The 24435-nt window shown below is 40.5% G+C and overlaps 1 protein-coding gene across 1 annotated transcript in view; it reads right to left on the bottom strand.

The window, feature by feature from the left end:
• Positions 1-24435, bottom strand: part of HCRTR2 (hypocretin receptor 2) — a 200042-nt gene that overhangs the window by 138961 nt on the left and 36646 nt on the right. The window contains exon 3 of the mRNA XM_040426809.1: positions 9256-9499. Coding sequence (XP_040282743.1) covers positions 9256-9499 — 244 coding nt within the window. The remainder of the gene's footprint in view (positions 1-9255; positions 9500-24435) is intronic.

The following is a 24435-nucleotide window of genomic DNA, read 5'->3' as shown; positions in this document are numbered from 1 at the left end:
TTTTGGCTAAAAAAATGTATATAGATATGCACTGGTAACAAAAGGCTGAATACAGGGGAGCAACACCTGGGTTCACAAGAACAAGTAGACAAAGAGAGAGCATAGACGTGCTCAAACCCTGTCACACCAAGCACGGACCACACCAAGAACCACAGCGTTACTTGAGTAAAAAGAGAAAAAGGTCCAGCTCGGTTAAAATGCTACCTTTATTTTTTAGTGCAGATAAAAGCCAGTTACAGTCTAGTCTACATGTTTCGGATCAGAGACAGTAGCGATCCTTCCTCGTGACATACACATACTGAGGAGGGGGTTGGATATATAGCGCCTCCACTTGAAAGCAGGTGGACACACTAACTACAAGCCCCTCCTTCAAATGAAATTGACAACATGTGCTAAAAAGCATGGTTGATTAAAACAAAAGAACACACACAAGTCATGGATCAAAAATTCAATAATGTAATATCAGGTCATGTTTCCGATTGAGTCCACTTGGTGTAGTGGACCCCATTTTAAAGATCCAAAAGGACTCACGATTCAAAAGCTTCTTCTTGTAATTACCACCCCTAGGTGGTGGAGTAACCCTTTCCAGGCCTTTCACTGTTAAACCCTCTGTGATGCCACCATGCACCACTGAAAAATGCAGGCTAACTGCAGACACATTCCTGGCATGTGAATGAGGAATGTCAGAGATGTGCCTGCACAGTCTAACCTTAATATTACCCGAACACCGAACCCGAACTTTTACTGAAATGTTCAGGTTCGGGTTCGGGTGCCGAACACCGTAAAGTTCGGTACGAACCCGAACTTTACAGTTCGGGTTCGCTCAACCCTATTTATGACCAATATACAGTAGGGTATTGCATACTCTAGAGAAATTACATAAGTTAGTGGGATTCTTTTTCTTTTGTTAACCTTTGGGAAATAAAACATTTTGTGTTAAACTACATTTTATTGAAAATATGTAATATTTTATTTTCCTGCTCCAGTTGAAATAAATTCTATAAAAACATCTGTGGGATTGAAAAACTCAGTGCACCGTTATATTAATTCCTCGATAGATGTACTTTTCAACATGGCATCGTATTTGGGGTGTTTCTTATGTTTTAGTACCTCAAGGCCTCTCCAAACCTGAAATGGTGCATGAAAAATATCTAAAAAATTGGAGGCACCAAAATCGACATGGTAAACCTTCATTTCAGTCAAGTAGCACTCCAGGGTCGTATATTCAATATTTCTAAAAACTGCTGAATCAGAGAAGAAAAAAAAAAAGAATAACCAAATTTTTATATTGTGCCTCCATTTTACGTAAATTTCAATGAAACATTTAAAGGGTTTGCATACTTTATAAATGCCATTTTGAATAATTTGAGGGGTGCAGTTTTTAAAATGGGATGAGATTCAGTTCGGGTCAGGTTCGCCAATTTTTTCTAAAAGTTCGGTTCGCATTCGAATTGATTCAGTTTGAACCGGCTCCTATTTCCCTGGAGATTGGAATATAACACCCTCTAGTCTCGTGGGACTAGAGAAAAGTTTAGTAAAACCTATCTCTTTTTTAATTTTTTTTATGAATTTTTGCTTTTTCCCTCTCCTTTCTCCCTCCCAAGCTCTTGGACGCAATTCCAGGGTGCTGCCTTGCTGCTGCTGCAAAAAGCATTGACCCAGTGGACTGTAAAAGATATGTACTGTCCTTGCCCATAATAGCTGCTCCATGTGTCTGCCGTGGCGTGAACCTTGCCGCACAATGAGAATCACAGCCAGGTGGGAATTAAGCTTGTACATCAGCTTATTGCTGGGCGTGCACAGTTTATTCCTGGCCATACACTTTATTATTGATTGCTTATGATGGAGCAGAGGAGGATGAGTCTGAGTGAGAAGGGCAGAAAGGAATGATGATGATGTGAAAGAAAGACATTGTACTGTTTGTAGTAGCGATCTGGCTGCCGCAAGGAGGACCAGGAGAAGGAGGGAACTCCTGTTGCGGAAGCTGGCTGCCATCTTTCCTTGCCCATGGGATGGGGTTAGGCCACTTCTTGTGGTTCAATAGCGCTGTGGTGTCTATGTTTGTGTTTGCTTGCCCACGTCTTATTTTGTTCTTGCAAAACTTGCACATGGCAATGCTTCTTTCTTCCGGCAGTTTGGAGAAAAACTGTCAGACAGGAGATACTCGCACAGAGCTAGAGGTAGCCCAGCTTGGCTTAGCTCTGGCACATTTTGGGTCTAACCCAACCACTGACTCAGCTGCATCACCAGATCCAGAAGCAGACATGGCCTTGGCTGTTCTTTATGTATGTAGCCTCTGTTCTTTATTGCTGCCGCTACTGCCACCCCCCTACTCCTCAGCACACCTGATCTGGTTCCCAGGTCCTGTCTAGCACACAATCGTCATTGGAGTCCTCACCCTCCATGTTGCTTTTATCAGACAGTGAGATATCATGGTGGGTGCTTTGGCCCACCTCCCGTACAATGCATTTTTCCCAATTGCCACTGTCGCTTCCCCCAACGCCAACACCATGGCTATGAATGCTGCTACTACCACCACCACTACAGCTATGCATGAGGTCTGCAGCCTCCTCCTTACATTTAGACTGGCACTTGATGTGCCAACTCTATGTAGAGGCCAGCACCTCTTATTAACTTCAGCGGATCCACTGCCAGATATAAGGTTATTAAGACCAGCGTCTAAAATGCTGATCTTAATAAATTACCCCCCTAAGAATTTTGTGAAACTTGACTATCTATCAAATTCACAAGAGTCTGCTTTAGGAATCTACATTGCAGGGACTACCATGTTAGCAATCATGGAGTAAGGAACTAATCTAGTTGTCTTGCTTCCCTTTTCTAAGGCTAGATTTAGGTTAGGCATTATATTTTACAGACAAATTTTACAAGTACTCCCAAAGTTTGCATTATTTATTATTGACCAACAATTAAAAACATATCCAGTAACTACATGTTCAATACGGTTTTAAAATTAGGTATACCAATGAATATCAGTCAAGGATATGCCAAAAGGACACTCCTTTGGTCTTCATTTGGGTAATAATAGCTTATGGGCACATTACTAGTGATGAGCGGGAGGGGCAATATTCAAATTTGTGATATTTTGCAAATATTTGGGTGAATATTCGCCATATATTCGCAAATTTGTTATCTCCAGTCATTATTTTCTTGATTGCGGAAATCGACAATTGAAAAATTTGCGATAAAAATTTGCATTTCGAAAATTTGCATTACGAAAATTTGCAATCAACACTACTCCTTAACCACCTCAGCCCCATAGCTTAAACACCCTTAATGACCAGGCCACTTTTTACACTTCTGCACTACACTACTCTCACCGTTTATTGCTCGGTCATGCAACTTACCACCCAAATGAATTTTACCTCCTTTTCTTCTCACTAATAGAGCTTTCATTTGGTGGTATTTCATTGCTGCTGAAACTTTTACTTTTTTTGTTATTAATCGAAATTTAACGATTTTTTAGCAAAAAAATGTCATTTTTCACTTTCAGTTGTAAAATTTTGCAAAAAAAACGACATCCATATATAAATTTTTCTCTAAATTTATTGTTCTACATGTCTTCGATAAAAAAAAAATGTTTGGGTAAAAAAAAAAATGGTTTGGGTAAAAGTTATAGCGTTTACAAATTATGGTACAAAAATGTGAATTTCCGCTTTTTGAAGCAGCTCTGACTTTCTGAGCACCTGTCATGTTTCCTGAGGTTCTACAATGGCCAGACAGTACAAACACCCCACAAATGACCCCATTTCGGAAAGTAGACACCCTAAGGTATTCGCTGATGGGCATAGTGAGTTCATAGAACTTTTTATTTTTTGTCACAAGTTAGCGGAAAATTATGTGCTCTTTGGAATGTGGGCCCCTTTGCCCACCTAGGCTGCAAAAAAGTGTCACACATCTGGTATTGCCATACTCAGGAGAAGTTGGGCAATGTGTTTTGGGGTGTCATTTTACATATACCCATGCTAGGTGAGAGAAATATCTTGGCAAAAGACAACTTTTCCCATTTTTTTTATACAAAGTTGGCATTTGACCAAAAAATTTTTGGGCACGAGTTAGCGGAAATTGATTTTTTTTTTTGTTTTTTCTCACAAAGTCTCCCTTTCCGCTAACTTGAGACAAAAATTTCAATCTTTCATGGACTCAATATGCCCCTCAGCGAATACCTTGGGGTGTCTTCTTTCCAAAATGGTGTTATTTGTGGGGGTCTCCGCAATCATTACATGTATGGCCAGCATTAGGAGTTTATGTTATTCTCCTTATATTGAGCATACGGGTAATGAGATTTTTTTTTTCCGTTCAGCCTCTGGGCTGAAACAAAAAATGAATGGCACAGATTTCTTCATTCGCATCGATCAATGTGGATGAAAAAATCTCTGCCAAAAAAAAAAGGAGGGGAAAGGCGTCTGCCAGGACATAGGAGCTCCGCCCAACATCCATACCCACTTAGCCCGTATGCCCTGGCAAACCAGATTTCTCCATTCACATCAATCGATGTGGATGAATAAATCATTGCCGGGATTTTTTATTTTTTTTTTATATATACAAAGTGTTTGCCAAAGCATATAAACACCGCCGCCTCCTCAGCTCATATGCCTCGGCAAACGTATCTTTTACTGCTGAGGAGAAATCTCGTCTTGCAGCGCCGCATACATCGACTTGTGTGTGTCACGGCTGTATGTGAGCAACAATAGTATACACAGTAAAAGAGCTACTGACCGGACCCAAACTAGGGAGGATAAAGGGTGACCCCTGTCCGACCCTCAAAGCTCTCCCTATGCTGCTAAAGCACATGCCCGGATCCAAATGGTGGAACGAGGCATGCCCACGTGCCTAAGACTGACGACCACTGTAACCCCTACAATAGTGGAAGGGGCACGGCCACCGGTGCCCTACTCAGTATATGGAGGGAACCGTGGCCACCTCAGATCCAGTCAGAAAATAATCAGGTACACAACAATGTCTGTACACTTAGCTGAAGGTGTTGCAGCCGCAGAGAAGACGGATCCAAGGACAGCTGGCAATATCCGGAGTGCTTGCTGCAGCAGAACACAGGTCCAGTGAACTGATAGCTACAAGTGAAGATACTAAAGCAAGAGCTACAACTGAAATGAGAACTATAATCCACGCCCTACAATAGGAGGAGGAGTGATATAAAGAGAGGGAAATCAAACGCATGAGGAACAGCTGGGAGGAAGGAAACCAAAAGTAAACAGAGCAGTGAGAACTCCTCCCAGCTCTAGTAGTGACATCATCACAGGGGTGGAGAAACAGAGCTGTGAGAACGTCCCAAAGCTCTGGTAGTGACAGTGTGTAATCTGACAGCAGCGCAATGCTTCTGTCAGAATGCACATCAGTGCTGCAGCTAGTCGATCGGTTGGTCCACCTGGAAGGTAAAAAAAACAAAACAAAAAAGAAAAAACCAGGCCGCAACGCAATAAATTTTATTAACTTTATAATAACTTTTGAACAGAACATATAAACTTTTTTTACTTTTTGAACTGAAAGTTAACTTTTTTGCTTACTGGTGTTTTTTTTTTTTTTTTGTTTTTTTACCTTTTATAGGACAAACCTCTCCTTCCCCATGGGACAATGTGCAAAGCGCAAATCGCCCAAAGATGTGGCGAAGTACATTATGCACTTTATCCCAGGTGAAAGGAGTGGTTTGCAGCAGCTGTGAGAGAAAGGGCCCTAATAGCCCTGTGTGCCTGTCCTGTGAGATGCAATCCCTATGCTAAGTGTACCTGTGTGTGGTACTTCCGGAAACACTCTCCAAAGCATAGGACAGGGTGGTCAGGGCAGTCAGGACAGAAATAGCGGGTGTCACGCCTTATTCCACTCCTGCTACAGACACGACATCTTTTTCGGGGTGACGGTTGGGTTGAGGTACCAGGAACGACACTGGGGAAATGTCGCTCGTGTAGACGGCTAACTACACTGGTGGATGGGGCCATGGAACCTTCTGGATACAGGAGGTTCTCGATGATCTCTTCCTGAAATTTGAGGAAGGATCGTGTTCTCCCAGCCTTACTGTAGAGAACAAAACTATTATATGCAGCCAATTGAATTAAATATACAGACACCTTTTTATACCAGCGTCTGGTGCGTCGGGAAACTAAATCCGGAGACAACATCTGGTCATTGAAGTCCACCCCTCCCATGAGAAAATTATAGTCGTGGACACAGAGGGGCTTTTCAATGACACGGGTTGTTTGCTCAATTTGTATTGTCGTGTCTGCGTGAATGGAGGAGAGCATGTAAACGTCACGCTTGTCTCTCCATTTCACCGCGAGCAGTTCTTCGTTACACAAGGCAGCCCTCTCCCCCCTTGCAAGACGGGTGGTAACGAGCCGTTGGGGGAAGCCCACGTGACTAGTTTGCGCGGTGCTACAGCAGCCAATCTGTTCTAGGAACAAATGCCTGAAGAGGGGCACACTTGTGTAGAAATTGTCCACATAAAGATGGTACCCCTTGCCAAATAAGGGTGACACCAAGTCCCAGACTGTCTTCCCACTGCTCCCCAGGTAGTCAGGGAAACCGACCGGCTCCAAGGTCTGATCTTTTCCCTCATAGATCCGAAATTTGTGGGTATAGCCTGTGGCCCTTTCACAGAGCTTATACAATTTGACCCCATACCGGGCGCGCTTGCTTGGGATGTATTATTTGAAGCCAAGGCGCCCGGTAAAATGTATTAGGGACTCGTCTACGCAGATGTTTTGCTCTGGGGTATACAAATCTGCAAATTTCTGGTTGAAGTGGTCTATGAGGGGCCGAATTTTGTGGAGCCGGTCAAAAGCTGGGTGGCCTCTGGGACGGGAGGTGGTGTTGTCGCTAAAGTGCAGGAAACGCAGGATGGCCTCAAATCGTTCCCTGGACATAGCAGCAGAGAACATGGGCATGTGATGAATCGGGTTCGTGGACCAATATGACCGCAATTCATGCTTTTTGGTTAGACCCATGTTGAGGAGAAGGCCCAGAAAAATTTTAATTTCGGAAACTGGAATTTTGGACTGGTTTCCACCGGAAAGGCTGGGCATAAAAGCTTCCCGGGTTGGCGGATATAAATTGAGTGGCATACCGATTTGTTTCTGCCACAACTAAGTCCAAGAGCTCCGCAGTCAAGAACAGCTCAAAAAATCCCAGGGCCGAACCGATCTGAGCTGTCTCAACCCGAACTCCAGACTGGGCGGTGAAAGGGGGAACTAATGGTGGTGCTGAAGTTGGTGACTGCCAATCAGGATTTGCCAGCACCTCAGGGACTCTAGGGGGTCTACGGGCCTGTCTGTGCGGTGGCTGCGACGGGGTAACTACTGCACGTGCCACCGTACCAGCTTCAACTGCCCTTCTGGTGCTCGCCACTTCACCATGTTGTACGGCAGTGCTGGTACTAGGTCCAGGGAGGGCTGCGCTGCTGGTGTATGCCTCACCACGTGATCCGACAGCGCCAGCCCCACTCTGCTGCTCTTGAAGCGGATCCTGCGCAACCTGTGGTCTAGCGACACGGGGCCGGGTACGCCTGGTGCTATCAGGGACCTCAACCTCCTCGTCCGAACTTTGGGTCAGACTGCCACTGCTTTCTACAGGTTCATATTCTGACCCGCTAGATTCGTCAGATGAGGGTTCCCATTCCTCATCCGACTGGGTCAGAATCCTGTAGGCCTCTTCAGAAGAATACCCCCTGTTTGACATTTGGACTACTAAATTTAGGGGTATTCCCTGAGACTACCCAAGAAAAAAAGCAAGCCTGTCTTACAAAGGGGAGGCTAGCGAAGTACCGGAGGCCGCTGCGATTGATAAAAAATATCAAAACTGATTTTTTTATCGCCGCAGCGCTTGGAAAGTGATTGTGCAGTGATCAAAAAAATATATATTTTTTGTCACTGCGGTGGGGCGGGTGTGGGTGAACGCACGTGTGGGCGACCGATCAGGCCTGATCGGGCAAACACTGCGTTTTGGGTGGAGGGCGAGCTAAGGTGACACTAATACAATTATAGATCTGACTGTGATCAGTTTTGATCACTTACAGATACTATAGAAGTACAAATGCTGATTAGCGATACGCTAATCAGCGAATCAGTGACTGCGGTGCGGTGGGCTGGGCGCTAACTGACGCTAAACTACCTAACCAAGGGGCCTAAACTATCCTAAAACCTATCAGTCAATACCAGTGGGAAAAAAAAGTGACAGTTTACTGATCACTTTTTTCCTTTCACTAGGTGATTGACAGGGGCGATCAAGGGGTGATCAAGGGGTTAATTGGGGTGATGGGGGGTGATCTGGGGCTAAGTGTAGTGACTGGAGCAGACAAGCCATTTAACACATCATATTTACAAATATAATGTGTTATCTGGCTTGTGATTTGATTTTTTGAAAATCGCCAGACTGCCAGCCACGATCATTGGCTGGCAGGCTGGTGACGAAATACTTCTTTAACTTTTGCCGGCCTGCGATGCGCATGCGCGGGCCAGCTTTGAGCGAAATCTCGCGTCTCGCGAGATGACGCATATATGCGTGACTGTGCGCAGGGCTGCCGCCTCCGGAACGCGATCCTGCGTTAGGCGGTCCGGAGGCGGTTAAGTCAAAGATATTGCAGCCTTCTCATTGGTCCACAAGCTAGAAGCAGGGAGGGATCATGTGTACTGATGAAAAAAAAATCGCGAATATTCGAAATGACGAATATATATCACTATATTCTAAATATTTGCAAATTCTCGAAGTGCCGATATTTGTGATAAAAATTCGCAATTCGAATATTCATGATCAACACTACACATTAGACGTAAAAGTGGAAAATACAACCCTCTACTTTGAATTTCCGACAGCAAGAAGGAAAAATCAAGGAATTATGAAAATCACAAGATTGATAGACATGTTAATGATATGTACAATATATTATAAAAAATGGAAACAAATTATTTAAACCACCCAGATTTATTCAGTATTGAGTATAGGTGTCAGTGCAGAAACACATGCTATTAATGAGTTAATTAATCGCCATCTGTCAGCAGATTTGTACCTATGAAACTGGATGACCTGTTGCATGTGTGCTGGTTGAAGGGGTTAAAAACTATACTGTGAAGAATTTATTTGCTATGCAAACTCACATAACATTAAGGATTAGTTTTTCTCTTTACTCATATATGGCATTGTCGCTGAACTCTGAAGTTTAGTTGAACCTATTGAAATTCCACATTCTTCAACAATTAGAAAGAATTTGAATAATGTCAGAGTACTCACCTTCCCAGCGCTCATCACAAACAGTGAATAATACTGTTTTGTTGGCTAAATCCGGAATCACACTTTTACACTCCATGACAATAGCCTGAGGGACCATTATAACACAGGACACTATCCAAATAATTATGATGCTGTTTCTTGCTCTCTTGGCAGTGCTTTTAAACATTAATGGATGGCAAATTGCATACCATCTATCCAAGGCGATGCAACTCAGCGTGAGCACAGACACAGAAACTGACACTGTCTACAAAGAAAGATTAGAAAGGTTACAAAAATTAGACCATTATCATTAAAACTTTCATGGTGAGTTTAAAACAAGAAAAAAAAATGTTTTTTTTGCCTATAAGACACACTTTTCCCCCCCAAAGTGGAGGGAAAATGTCAGTGCCTCTTATGGAGTGAATACTAATGAGCTCTAATGGAAGTGCTCATTAGTACATGAGGACTAGGAAACCGTGAATGCAGCGCTCCCCGGGCTCTGTATTCACCACTTCCTGGTCTTCTCCTGCAGAAGCTACCTTCGTGGAGAAGCTACTGCACAACATCATTGTGTGGAAAGTTTCTTGCTCTGATCAAGTATGGCGGTGTGAGGTGTAGTGAGAACAGTACGCATGTGCAGTGACAAGCAGCGCTGGCTATGTCTGTATAGGCAGCTTGTGATGAGACCCGATAGTGTGTGACCTCTCCACAAAGTGACTGCTGAAGACACAGGCGAGCTGGCTGGTCATTATCAGCGGTAAGAGAGAGACAGCTACTGGGCTAGACTGTGTATAGCGGAGTAGAGGTGCCTGGAGAGCTACAAGTATCAGCAGTCTTCACAATCACAGCCTGTAAAGTGATAACCAATTGCATATTGCAATAGTCACTCAAAGCCCATTGCTCTTTTGAGATTGTAACTCCAAGTAAGCCATGCTAAGAGCTGTAGTCTTACATAGAGTCAGTGGCTTAGGAATTACACAAATGTTCTGGTCTGGTACAGGATGCTCATCTGTAATGCCAAGATAAAGGACAGTGCTGGGGGGCGAGGATTTTGCTGGCCCTAGGCTCTGGATCGGGGTTCGAGTTTTTCTCAATAATGCTTCTCCTAATCTTATTAACATTAGGGGTGTGATAGGGGCTCTGAGCTGAGGTCTGGTAAATTTTTTCTTTTTTTTTCTTATTTCAGCCCTCTAAAACCTAGGAGCCTCTTATAGGGCAAAAAATATGGTAATACATTACACACTTAGAAATGAATTAATTGATTCTAAAATAACTGAATTCAACTCAATTATCTCAAAACTTCAAGGTTCCAGCGAATTGAAAACTTTTGAGATTCGATTTGGACACATCATTCAAATCTGCATCTGCTATTTTATAGATCAGAAGACAGCAGAGCAGCACAAGAAAGATAAAGAAGCAGGATCAAATATCCCCAGGCAGTGCCCTGGCCAATGGTCCTGTTCATAATGCTTTGCAGTCAACCATTGCAGTAGGGAAGATACTATGGTAGTTACTTAGGGTTAGAGCCATTCAGTGCGGCTATGCTTGCACTGGACATCAATATTTAAAGCTATGATGCTCAGTTTTCTCTTAAGGTGTATTAGCCAGCTTTCAGCCCAATTTACATATGAGAAATCACAATCACATAAAGAAATATTCTCCAGTATTAATCTTGGTGTTGATAGTGTGCTGGCTGACATATTTTTTTTGCATCACAGCTGCACAAGACTGTCCAACTGACTATTTTAACTTCAAACATTTTTCAAAGTCTCTCTAAAAAACTCAGTTGCTCACAGATTAGTGTAACTGAACTGATGTGTTGTTTTACATTACTCACTGTTATATTCTAGTGAACTTTGTCCAAATGCAATTTTTAGTGTCCCAAACGTTCTATTCTGCATCACTGTAGTGGAACCTGTCCAATAAAGCATTTTTCCCTAAAAAAGTGTTTTATTAAAATATTTTATTACAAGATTCTATTAATCACAGACAAGTACACTTGACATATTGTCTGCCTGTCCATTGTGTCCCATGCTGTACTGCTGTCACTGCAGTTACTACTGCCCCTGCTACCAACACTACTACCACTACAGAGCAACATATTTATCCTCCCTTTGTCAATCAGGTACTTTACTGCAGTTACTATTACCCCTTCTGCCACAACTTCTACCCCTACACTATTACCCTTACACATTTTTTACAGCATACAAAAAAAATCATTGCTTCCTTACATTCCTGGAGCTCCTGGAACTCAGGCATAGGTATTTGTGGTAGTGTAATAGGGTTGAACATTATATATACAGTACAGACCAAAAGTTTGGACACACCTTCTCATTCAAAGAGTTTTCTTTATTTTCATGACTATGAAAATTGTAGATTCACACTGAAGGCATCAAAACTATGAATTAACACATGTGGAATTATATACATAACAAACAAGTGTGAAACAACTGAAAATATGTCATATTCTAGGTTCTTCAAAGTAGCCACCTTTTGCTTTGATTACTGATTTGCACACTCTTGGCATTCTCTTGATGAGCTTCAAGAGGTAGTCCCCTGAAATGGTTTTCACTTCACAGGTGTGCCCTGTCAGGTTTAATAAGTGGGATTTCTTGCCTTATAAATGGGGTTGGGACCATCAGTTGCGTTGAGGAGAAGTCAGGTGGATACACAGCTGATAGTCCTACTGAATAGACTGTTAGAATTTGTATTATGGCAAGAAAAAAGCAGCTAAGTAAAGAAAAACGAGTGGCCATCATTACTTTAAGAAATAAAGGTCAGTCAGTCAGCCGAAAAATTGGGAAAACTTTGAAAGTAAGGGCTATTTGACCATGAAGGAGAGTGATGGGGTGCTGCGCCAGATGACCTAGCCTCCACAGTCACCGGACCTGAACCCAATCGAGATGGTTTGGGGTGAGCTGGACCGCAGAGTGAAGGCAAAAGGGCCAACAAGTGCTAAGCATCTCTGGGAACTCCTTCAAGACTGTTGGAAGACCATTTCAGGGGACTACCTCTTGAAGCTCATCAAGAGAATGCCAAGAGTGTGCAAAGCAGTAATCAAAGCAAAAGGTGGCTACTTTGAAGAACCTAGAATATGACATATTTTCAGTTGTTTCACACTTGTTTGTTATGTATATAATTCCACATGTGTTAATTCATAATTTTGATGCCGTCATAGTCATGAAAATAAAGAAAACTCTTTGAATGAGAAGGTGTGTCCAAACTTTTGGTCTGTACTGTATATATATATATATATATATATATATATACAGTGGATATAAAAAGTCTACACACCTCTGTTAAAATGTCAGGTTTCTGTGATGTAAAAAAAATTGACAAAAATAAATCATTTCTGAGCTTTTTCCACCTTTAATGTGACCTATAAACTGTACAACTCAATTGAAAGACAAACTGAAATCTTTTAGTTAGAGGGAAGAAAAAATATAGAAAGAAAATAATATGGTTGCATAAGTGTGCACACCCTTAAACTAATACTTTGTTGAAGCACCTTTTGATTTTATTACCATACTCAGCCTTTTTTGGTATTAGTCTATCAGCATGGCACATTTTGACTTGGCAAGATTTGCCCACTTTCTTTGCAAAAACACTCCAAATCTGTCAGATTGTGAGGGCATCTCCTGTGGACAGCCATCTTCAGATCACCCCACAGATTTTCTTGCTGGGCCATTCCAAAACTTTAATCTTCTTCTAGTGAAGCCATTCCTTTGTTGATTTGGATGTATGCTTTGAGTCATTGTCATGCTGAAAGATGAAGTTCCTCTTCATGTTTAGCTTTCTAGCAGAAGCCTGAAGGTTTTGTGCCAATATTGACTGGTATTTGGAACTGTTCATAATTCCATCTAGCTTAACTAAACCCCTAGTTCCATCTGAAGAAAAACAGCCCTAAAGCATTATGCTGCTGCCACCACCATGCTTCACTGTGGGTATGGTGTTCTTTTGGTTGTTGTCCATGTGTTGTTTTTGCACCAAACATATCTTTTGGAATTATGGACAAAAAGTTCAACCTTCGTTTCATCATACAGTCCTGATCAAAAGTTTAAGACCACTTGAAAAATGGCAAAAAAAAAATCATATTTTACATTGTTGGATCTTAACAAGGTTCCAAGTAGAGCTTCAACATGCAACAAGAAGAAATGGGAGTGAGACAAAACATTTTTTGAGCATTCAATTTAATGAAAACAACGAATAAACTGAAACAGGCAGTTTTTCAGCTGATCAAAAGTTTAGGACCACATGCCTTTAAATCTGTGCAAAGATGTGGATTCATTGTCATTTTCTGTCAGGTAGTCACACATTGTGATGGCAAAGGCAAAAAAACTCTCCCTTTTTGAACGTGGTCGGGTTGTTGAATTGCATAAGCAGGGTCTCTCACAGCGCGCCATCGCTGCTGAGGTGGGACGCAGTAAGACAGTCATTTGGAATGTCTTAAATGATCCTGAGGGTTATGGAACAAAAAAGTCAAGTGGAAGATCCAAAAAAATGTCACCAGCACTGAGCAGGAGGATCCAATTGGCTGTCCGTCAAGACACTGGACGATCCTCGACCCAAATTAAGGCCCTTACTGGTGCTGACTGCAGCCCCATAACCATCAGACTGCATCTGAGACTGAAGGGCTTCAAAAACAAAAAACATCTTTAAAGACCATGTCTCCTTGAACGCCACAGAACTGCTCGTTTGGACTTTGCAAGAGAGCACCAAACATGGGACATTCAAAGGTGGAAGAAAGTTTTATTCTCTGATGAGAAAAAATTTAACCTTGATGGTCCTGATGGTTTCCAACGTTACTGGCATGACAAGCAGATCCCACCTGAGATGTTTTCTACGCGCCACAGTGGAGGGGGCGCCATAATGGTCTGGGGTGCTTTTTCCTTCAGTGGAACAATGGAGCTTCAGGAAGTGCAGGGGCGTCAAACGGACGCTGGCTATGTCCAGATGTTGCAGAGAGCATTCCTCATGACTGAGGGCCCTCGTCTGTGTGGTAACGACTGGGTTTTTCAACAGGACAACGCTACAGTACACAATGCCCGCAGGACAAGGTACTTCTTCCAGGAGAATAACATCACTCTTTTGGCCCATCCTGCGTGTTCCCCTGATCTAAATCCAATTGAGAACCTTTGGGGATGGATGGCAAGGGAAGTTTACAAAAATGGACAACAGTTCCAGACAGTAGATGGCCTTCATGCGGCCGTCTTCACCACTTGGAGAAATGTTCCCACTCACCTCATGGAAAAGCTTGCATCAAGCATGCCAAAACGAATTTTTAAAGTGATCAACAATAACGGCAGAGCTACTCATTACTGAGTTCATGTTTGGAAGTTGGATTTCTGTTTTGGGGGGGTTTAGTTTTTTTTTGGAGGTGTGGTCCTAAACTTTTGATCAGTTGAAAAACAGCCTGTTTCAGTTTATTCGTTGTTTTCATTAAATTGAATGCGCAAAAAATGTTTTGTCTCACTCCCATTTCTTCTTGTTGCATGTTGAAGCTCTACTTGGAACCTTGTTAAGATCCAGCCATGCTAAATATGATTTTTTGCCATTTTTCAAGTGGTCTTAAACTTTTGATCAGGACTGTACGATAAAACCTTTTCCCACATGCTTTTGGGAGACTTCAGATGTGTTTTTGCAAAATGTAGCCTGGCTTTGATGTTTTTCTTCATAAGAAAAGGCTTTCGTCTTGCCACTCTACCCCATAGCCCAGACATATGAAGAATACTGGAGATTGTTGTCACATGTACCACACAGCTAGTACTTGCCAGATATTCCTGCAGCTCCTTTAATGTTGCTGTAGGCCTCTTGGTAGCCTCCTAGACCAGTTTTCTTCTTTTTGGAGGAACGTCCAGTTGATGCTTTGGAAGCTCTCTGTGAACCATTGCTTTTGTTGTGGGAATGCGACTAAGAAAATTTCAGGAAAGACCAACTAGAGCAGCTGAACTTTATTTGGGGTTAATCAGAGGCACTTTAAATGATGGCATGTGTATGCTGACTCCTATTTACCATGATTTTGAATGTGATTGCTTAATTCTGAACACAGCTACATCCCCAGTTATAAGGGGGTGTGCACACTTATGCAACCACATTATTATTATTATTATTATTATTTTGTTCCCTCCACCTAAAAGATTTCAATTTGTTTTTCAATTAAGTGATACAGTTTATAGGTTACATTAAAGGTGGAAAAAGTTCTGAAATGATTTATCTTTGTCTCATTTTTTTACAGCACAGAAACCTGACATTTTAACAGGGGTGTGTAGATTTTTTATATCCACTGTGTGTGTATATATATATATATATATATATATATATATATATATATCTGTCATTTTGACATCACTAATGTCTTGGTGCTAAAGAGCCTGAAAGGGTTTGATAGAGTCCTAGGAGACTTCAGAGCGTCATGTAAAACTTTTCAAGGCAATCTGAGCACTTTCAATTCAAGTTGACTTTACTTATCTTTGAATTGAATCTGCTGAATGATTTTTTTGAATTAGACCCAAAACAAATTTCACTAAAATTTATTTTCTCTAGTCTTTCTAAGTCTTTAGCAGTTTATTTCATCCTTTTGTTATCTAGGTAACTATTGTTAATATTGTGTATGACTGTGTAGAAATCAATTTTGTCTTTTAAGCATCAATTAGATTCCTTTTTGGGATATGTTCTGTTCCAGCTAATCACATAGAAAATCACATAGAAAATAGAATTGAATTCAACATATGTTCAATATCATACCATTGAAATGTCCTGGCTATACCTTGAGGGGTTCTTTTATGGGAAAAAGTATTAAACTACAAGCCAGATTTGTTTTCTTGAAACGTCTCTGACTGGTCCACTCATGTAAATAAATTTTGGAATAATCTTTATGCATGCCTCAGAAAGAAACCCATTTACATATATGGAATAGATTTTTTGTCACAATTTCTGCAACAAATCTGCTGTGTACAAGCATATTTTTACCCTTCTTGGAAAATTATTTATATACTGTAAGTATACAGTATTCTATATTTTGCTAAGGGAAAAAAAATCATTTTTAAAAAAAATAATGAATCTATTATTTTGTTAGTACCTAAATTGCCAATTTGTTTGTGTATACATTGTGAGACGGGCATTAGTTAGTGTTTTTAAGTGGTACTAGATACATCCTCCCTGACTCCCTCCCCTTATTCTCAATCTAAAGTGTATGCAATCACATATGGTGGAGCTTCTTTTATTTTTTTATTATCAGTAATACTTAGAAACAACTCAAACGGAATCTGTCACCAGTTAGTACTACTTGTACTACATTTTTGAAGTCAATATAAACTAGTGATAGAGACCCTGATTCAAATGCAGGGTCACTTACCTTTTCTGTCCAGTTGAGTTATTGAAATTCTTGTTGAGCAGCTCCAGTGGGACCAGAGCAGAGTCAATTTAATAATGTGCACATAGGAGTCCTTGTATTCATGAGCTCCTGTTTCCCTTGTAAAAATCCCCTCTCCTGCCATTGATTGGCAGCTTTTTCCCAATACATAGTATAAGAAGAAACATATCAGTCATCTGTGGGAGGGTGTGGAGTGCTATAGGACTCATTGCTGGCATTTCTCTGAACTATCCAACAAGGATTTTGCAAAAGCAGCTAGATAAAAAAAAAATTAAGTGACTATTTTTAATCAAGGTCTGTTTCGCCTTTTTGAAGACCTCATAAAACAACATCATAAAACTGGTGACAACTTCCCTTTAAAATGATATTAAATGTAGAAAGCAAAACATAATATCCTTTAATTCCTCCTGTCCTTTGCTTCTATTCTGTCTCATATTGCAATCAAACCTACAAGTAATATAAAAAATAATCCTTCCCTGTGTCCTAGAAGTTCAGCCATTCCTTCTGCTCCATTTGAGGCTGGCTTTAATTAGCTGCCAGAATTTATGCCATTGCAACAGAATGAAATTAACCCATGTTTCCACTGTAGGATTTTTACAAGACTGTATGTTTCAGCAGTATGCAGGAAATCATGCAAACAAACAAAAAGTATATGCTATAGAATGTACCAATCAGACTTCAGGCAATACATTCACTTTACAGGGAAACTATCATCAAAATGAGTCTAGTATGTATATGTGTTTGATTGTATGTCCATTGAATATAGAGCTACATTTATTCCTTTAGGTATATATTTGAAAATTATCTATCAACAAACTTCGACTCCACTCAAAATGGAAAAAATTTATATCTTACCCTATTTATTTCAGAAGACCTAAAAAATGTTCTTCTAGACATCATCCAAAGCCATTCAAAGTTGACTATTTCATTTCTGTACTGTTTGACTCACAGGGACAATGTCCCAAAGTATTTCTTTGGGTCTCAAATCAGATTAAACCAAATTAAGCATGTGAAATATTTACACTTTGAACAATTGCAGCCCATTTGAAGCACTCATTTATGTAACCTGTTTTGTTGTGATCACAAAGATCTGCTAAACCAATGTGGTATGGCTAATGTGTAATAGGTACAGTACCAAGGAGTCTATTTTGTATGATGCATAAAGATTTCCTCATTCCGCCCACAGTTTCAGACACTGGGGTGATGGGATACTTGTCTGTTTTATCTTTTCTTAGCTACCCTCACTTAACTTTAAGTTTAGATTGGTAAAAATGAAAATTATGTTTCCTACCTTTTTCATGTTCCATTGCTGCCATCAAGCCCTGGTTTCTCATCTTCTGATAATGGAATTGGCTATGCCAGTAATAAATCCTACAGATAAAATAAAGAAAAACCCTGACATAGCTTCTTCCTTATTGAAAATGGCTTCAATTAGATTTACTTAGTTTGTGTATAGATGAGCTGATTTACAGCTAATATACACATGAAGCTATTACCTTATGGCCCCCTTTTCTCAATAAACCAATTTAATAAGGTGGATCTATTTAATGAAAATATATTGACTCTTACTGCAAGGACCCATTCTCCCAAAATATAATGCCTAAACATACACCCTAATACTCTATACAGGAATATAGCATTCCTCTAAAGAGAAGTGTGAACTATCCAACATAAAATACATATTCATGGCTAACTTTTAAGGTATAAAAGCGTATTATTCATTGTTTTACATCTTTACTACCTCTGAAAAAATCTTCATACATGAAGCCATGTGCTCTAATGGGTTACTAGTTTTGGTTCCTTGTAGTCCTTGAATCAGAGAAAAGTCTGGTTTTGGTCCCCATGAAAAACCATTAGAGGGGTTGGCCCAGGGGCATTGCTAGGTTAAAACACTTGGGACCTGGGCCCCTAATGTTTTATCCCAGGCCACAAATGTCCTGCCTGCCAGATAGATACAACTGTATTGCCATCCTCAGGACTGCAATACAATTGAATCTAATGCCCTGCAAGAGCTAAAATACCTGTGATTACATAACAGTCCATATGATCAGTTCTAAATGCAGTAGCTGAAAAGGACCCACAATGATGTCACCATCATGTGACCAGTGCAGGAGAGTACGGCTCAGCAGTAAAGATAAGTCCTGGGAAGAAGCTGTGGTGAGGTCTGTACATGAGGAGAGGTAATTGAAGGAGTAGAATACTCAGTTTGAGAGGCAGAGCAATGTTGGAAGTTGTAGTTATTTAACTGGGACTGTATGTTAGGGCTGAAGGGAGGGAAGTTATTTACATGGGACAGTGGGGTGGAGTGATGCTATTTGCATGGGACTGAAAGTTGAGGGTATGATATTTACATGGGACTATATGTTCAAGGTGGCTTTGGGAGGGAGTGATATTATTCATATGGGAATGAATGTTGAAGGGTAATGTTGTTTACATGGGACTGCATGTTGGGGGTGGCTGGGGAGGGAGGGATTTTATTTACATGGGACTGTATATTGGAGGAGGGAGGAGAGATTGTGTGATGTTATTAATATGGGACTGTATTTTGGAGGGGCTGAGGAATTATAATTTCTGAGGACATTGAACGGAGGAATATAACTAGAGGGGGCACTGCATGGGGCATTATAAATACTGGGGGTGCTGCAGGGTGAGCATTATAACAGTAGGTGCAATAGAAATACTGGGGGCACTTCAGGGTGAGCATTATAACAGTAGGGGGCGATATAAATACTGGGGGCACTGTGGGGGCATTATAACAGTGGAGGAGGGGCGATATAAATACTGGGGCACTTCAGGGTGAGCATTATAACTTTGGGGGCATTATAAATACTAGTGGCAATGTGGGGGCATTTTAAATCAACACTAGGTGTTCTTATTAATACTGGGGGCTCTATAGGAGGGATGCATAGATCTGCATTATTTCTACTAAGAGCACTATGGGGGCTTTATTACTACTGAGGGGTCTGTAGAGAGCTTTATTACCACTGGGGCAACGAAAGGGGGGTCTTATTTCTACTTGGGGCTCTGAAAGGGCATTATTAATACTGGATGGCTCTTCTACTAATAGAGGCACTCTTGGGGGGCACTATCACTGTTGAGGGGACTGTAGGGGGCAGTATTACTAATGAGGGCATTCTAGAAAGGAATTACTATGGGTGGGACTATGATGAGTACTGTTACTATAGGGGGCACTCATTTTTCTTTAGGATAATATTTGGGGGGACAGAAAAGTGAGGAAGCTAAGATGTCTGTGTGTCACACTCTGCCGAGGCACAGCTGAGAGAAGTTGTCCGGACCGAATGGAGAAGATGATGACAGAGAAGATCTACTGTACATCAGAGGAGACGTTACCTGGGAGGCACTGGATGTGAGAGGTATGTGCTGCTGTATAGCTGTATAGCAAGTACAGTAAAATGTCTTCAGTGCTAGTGTTTGTGGGGGGTGGGGGTTTGACTTAGAGAACTGGGCCATATGCATTAGGGCTTGGGCCCCGGATCTTTTGAGACCCTAGCAATGCCCCAGGGTTGGCCACTTTCTGGCTACTTAAGATCCATATACAAATATGACTACAGCACACTTGCTAATGAAGCCTTTGCACTTGCTAATTTTCTATATCTTATAAGATATGTCCCGTTGTTGGCCAAGTCTTTTGTGCTGTCCATACGGAGACCCTGGCCCTAAAAAGTTTGTTAATGGAGGGACATATGGCCAGGCAAAAGCCTCACTCAGTTTTCTCAATTCAAAATGCACTGCACATGTCATCTATACGGGCAATGTTGGGAGTTTAGTGCAGATGCACTTTGTTTGAACAAGAACATGCCAATTTTTCAATTTTGTGTTTTTGTTTTTTACTCCCTGATTTCTTGGGGCTACAATTTTTTTTGTTTTTCTGTTCACATATCTGTATGAGACCATTGTATTCACAGAAAAGGTTATAATTTCTAATGGAACCATTTATTATTGCATGCAATGTAGTCTGAAGCTGGAAAAAAATTCCAAATGGGGTGGAATTGAAATTAATTCTCCTATAGTTTTATAGGTTTTGCTTTTACAGTGTTTCCCATGCAGTTAAACTGACCTATTACCTTCATTTTCCAGGTCAGTATGATTGCAAAGAGACCATATTTATATAGTTTGTATTGTGTTTTAATACAATAATTGTTATTAATAAAAAAAAAATCTGCATAGCTTGATTCTGGCACCCATTACCTTTTTTATATTCCTTTTTTTTGCGGGATGAGCTTTATTTTTTTATGCCATTTTTGGAATGTGTATTCATTTTTTATCACTTTTTATTCTATTTTTTTAGGATGGAAAGCAATGAAAAATGTTGAACTGGCCATTTAGATTTTTTTTTTCTGCTACCATTCTTATGATATTTATATTTTAAAAATTTTAGATGTGGTGATGCTAATAATATTTATTTTTATTCTTTATTTATTTTTATTTTATTATGGGAAAAGGGGGCAATTAGAATTTTTTTTATATTTTAATTTTTAATTTTTTTTTTGACCTTAGGGGACATAAACATTGGAACATCTGATTAATTCTTCCATAGACTGCAATCAATTACCATTGCATCCTATGGGAGATTCAATATGGTCCTATGGAGTCCTTCCACAGACCGGGCTACATAGGAACATTGCTGTGGCAGGGCTCAGAGTATTCAGAAGGCCTAAGGCTGCCCCAGCAACCAATCGGCTTGCTCGATCTCAACGCAGTGGAGCTGTTTGGGCTACGGGAGCTCAGCCATCCCAGGGAAAGACTGCAATGATGCCGTAGTTGCAACTGACAATGGCATTTGAGGGGTTAAATGTCCCTACAATTGTCTGCTTTGTAAAACAAAAGACAACCGGCAGCTATGGGGTCTGCACAGCTTCTAAGCAGGCGCCATATTTAACCCCCCGACTTCCCTGTACATATATCATGCAATCCATTAAGGGTTTAAATGTGCTGCAATACTAGACACAATCCAAAGACAAACCCTGCTACAGAATTAACTTTTTTAGCTGAATAGGCTTTAACATAAATTTTGTCTAGCTTCTGCCAATAATATTTTCATAGTCCTGAAGGCTAATGCACATGACCGTATGCCCTCCGAAACATACGGTCCATGAGAGGGCCATATGTCCCGGAGCGGCATACATCGTGCGCACGGGAGCGCACAGCATCATAGGTTATTATCTTATGAGTGCGGGGCAATAGCCCCGCAGGCGCCCCGATGCGCACAGCATCATAGTAACCTATGATGCTGTGCGTTCCCGTGCACATTATGTATGCCGCTCTGGGACATATGGCCCGCTCACGGACCATATGTCTCGGAGGGCATACGGTCGTGTGCATGAGCCCTTAAACACTGATTTAGGACAAAAGTGTTTTTTGACAGGAATGGATGATGTTTTTTTGACCTATTGTATGATTAGAAGTACAAACAAGTAATGTCATATTATTTTTTCATGATAGTTTCCCCATTTTAAACTGAATGTAATTACCTGTAAGTTGCCATTACACTTGTTTTGTGTGCTTATTTTAAGGATAAAGAAAAATGCGTACTGTTTTCTAAGATTCTAATATATATATATATATATATATATATATATATAAAATACCACAAATATTCGTTGAATATATATATATATATATATATATATACAGTACAGACCAAAAGTTTGGACATACCTTCTCATTCAAAGAGTTTTCTTTATTTTCATGACAATGAAGGCATCAAAACTATGAATTAACACATGTGGAATTATAGACATAACAAACAAGTGTGAAACAACTAAAAATATGTCATATTCTAGGTTCTTCAAAGTAGCCACCTTTTGCTTTGATTACTGCTTTGCACACTCTTGGCATTCTCTTGATGAGCTTCAAGAGGTAGTCCCCTGAAATGGTTTTCACTATACAGGTGTGCCCTGTCAGGTTTAATAAGTGGGATTTCTTGCCTTATAAATGGGGTTGGGACCATCAGTGGCGTTGAGGAGAAGTCAGGTGGATACACAGCTGATAGTCCTACTGAATAGACTGTTAGAATTTGTATTATGGCAAGAAAAAAGCAGCTAAGTAAAGAAAAACGAGTGGCCATCATTACTTTAAGAAATAAAGGTCAGTCAGTCAGCCGAAAAATTGGGAAAACTTTGAAAGTAAGGGCTATTTGACCATGAAGGAGAGTGATGGGGTGCTGCGCCAGATGACCTGGCCTCCACAGTCACCGGACCTGAACCCAATCAAGATGGTTTGGGGTGAGCTGGACCGCAGAGTGAAGGCAAAAGGGCCAACAAGTGCTAAGCATCTCTGGGAACTCCTTCAAGACTGTTGGAAGACCATTTCAGGGGACTACCTCTTGAAGCTCATCAAGAGAATGCCAAGAGTGTGCAAAGCAGTGATCAAAGCAAAAGGTGGCTACTTTGAAGAACCTAGAATATGACATATTTTCAGTTGTTTCACACTTGTTTGTTATGTATATAATTCCACATGTGTTAATTCATAGTTTTGATGCCTTCATAGTCATGAAAATAAAGAAAACTCTTTGAATGAGAAGGTGTGTCCAAACTTTTGGTCTGTACTGTGTATATATATATATATATATATATATATATATATAATCAGGACATCTTCCAAGCAGATTTTTTTTGCATTACAGCATCAATGATTTAATCTCCTTAAAGCAAACGTTCCAGCATATAATCACATTAGCAAGGACAATGCTAGGGACTCATGCATTAAAACTTCGGCATTTCAACCTGTAAAATTGTGCAGAACAAAATACTATCAGGTTACTGGTCATTAAGTTCTGTATGGAGTTCGGTATATTGGAGTGTGTTTTCTCCTAAAAAAAAACATTGAAACAGAGGAAAAGGTATTTTGACATACAGTGCCTTGAAAAAGTATTCTACATTTTATCACATATCACCCATAAAGTAAAATGTATTTTATGGGGATTTTATGCAATGGACCAACACAAAGTAGAATGTACTGTATGTATAAAGTTAATCATATATAGTTTTCAAAGTTCTTAATGAATAAAAATCTGAAAAGTGTGGCATGCATTTCTATTCAGTCAATACTTTGTAGCACCACCTTTTGCTACAATTAAATCTGCAAATCGTTTGGGGTGTAGAGGCTGATATTTTTGCCTATTCTTTGCAAAATAGCTGAAGTTCAGTCAGATTGGGTGGAGAGCAACTGGGCAATTCTAACACAAGAACATGCTTTGATCTAAACGAATCCACTGTAGCTCTGGCTGTATGTTTAGAGTTATTGTCCTGCTGGAAGCAGAAGCTCCACCCCAGTCTCAAGTCTTTTGCAGACTCTTCCAGGTTTTCTTCCAGAATTGCTCTGTATTAAGCTCCATCTATCTTCCCATCAACTCTGACCAACTTATCTGTTGCTGAAGAAAAGAATCCCCACAGCATAATGCTGCCACCACTATGGGAATGGTGTGTTCAGGCTGATATGCAGTGTTAGTTTCCCGACAAACATAGCGTTTTGTATTTAGGCCAAAAGTTTCAACTTTGGTATAATCTGACCAGAACACCTTATTCCAACATGGCCTGTGCCATACTCCTTACATTTTTAGATTATGTATGGAACAATTCCTCCACAACTTTATCCCTGACCTTTCTGGTGTGTTCCTTGGTTTTCATGATGCTGTTTGATCACTAATATTCTCTAACAAACCTCAGAGCCTTTCACAGAAAAGCTGTAGTTATACTGAGAATAAATAACACACAAGTGGACTCCATTCACTAATTAGGTGACTTCTGAAGGCACCTAAATGGACACACTGAATTTTATTTAGGAGTATCGGAGAACAGGGAGTTGAA

The sequence above is a fragment of the Bufo bufo genome, chromosome 4, assembly GCF_905171765.1.
Source record: "Bufo bufo chromosome 4, aBufBuf1.1, whole genome shotgun sequence".
NCBI lineage: Eukaryota > Metazoa > Chordata > Amphibia > Anura > Bufonidae > Bufo > Bufo bufo.
This window is presented reverse-complemented; position numbering and strand designations above follow the sequence as displayed.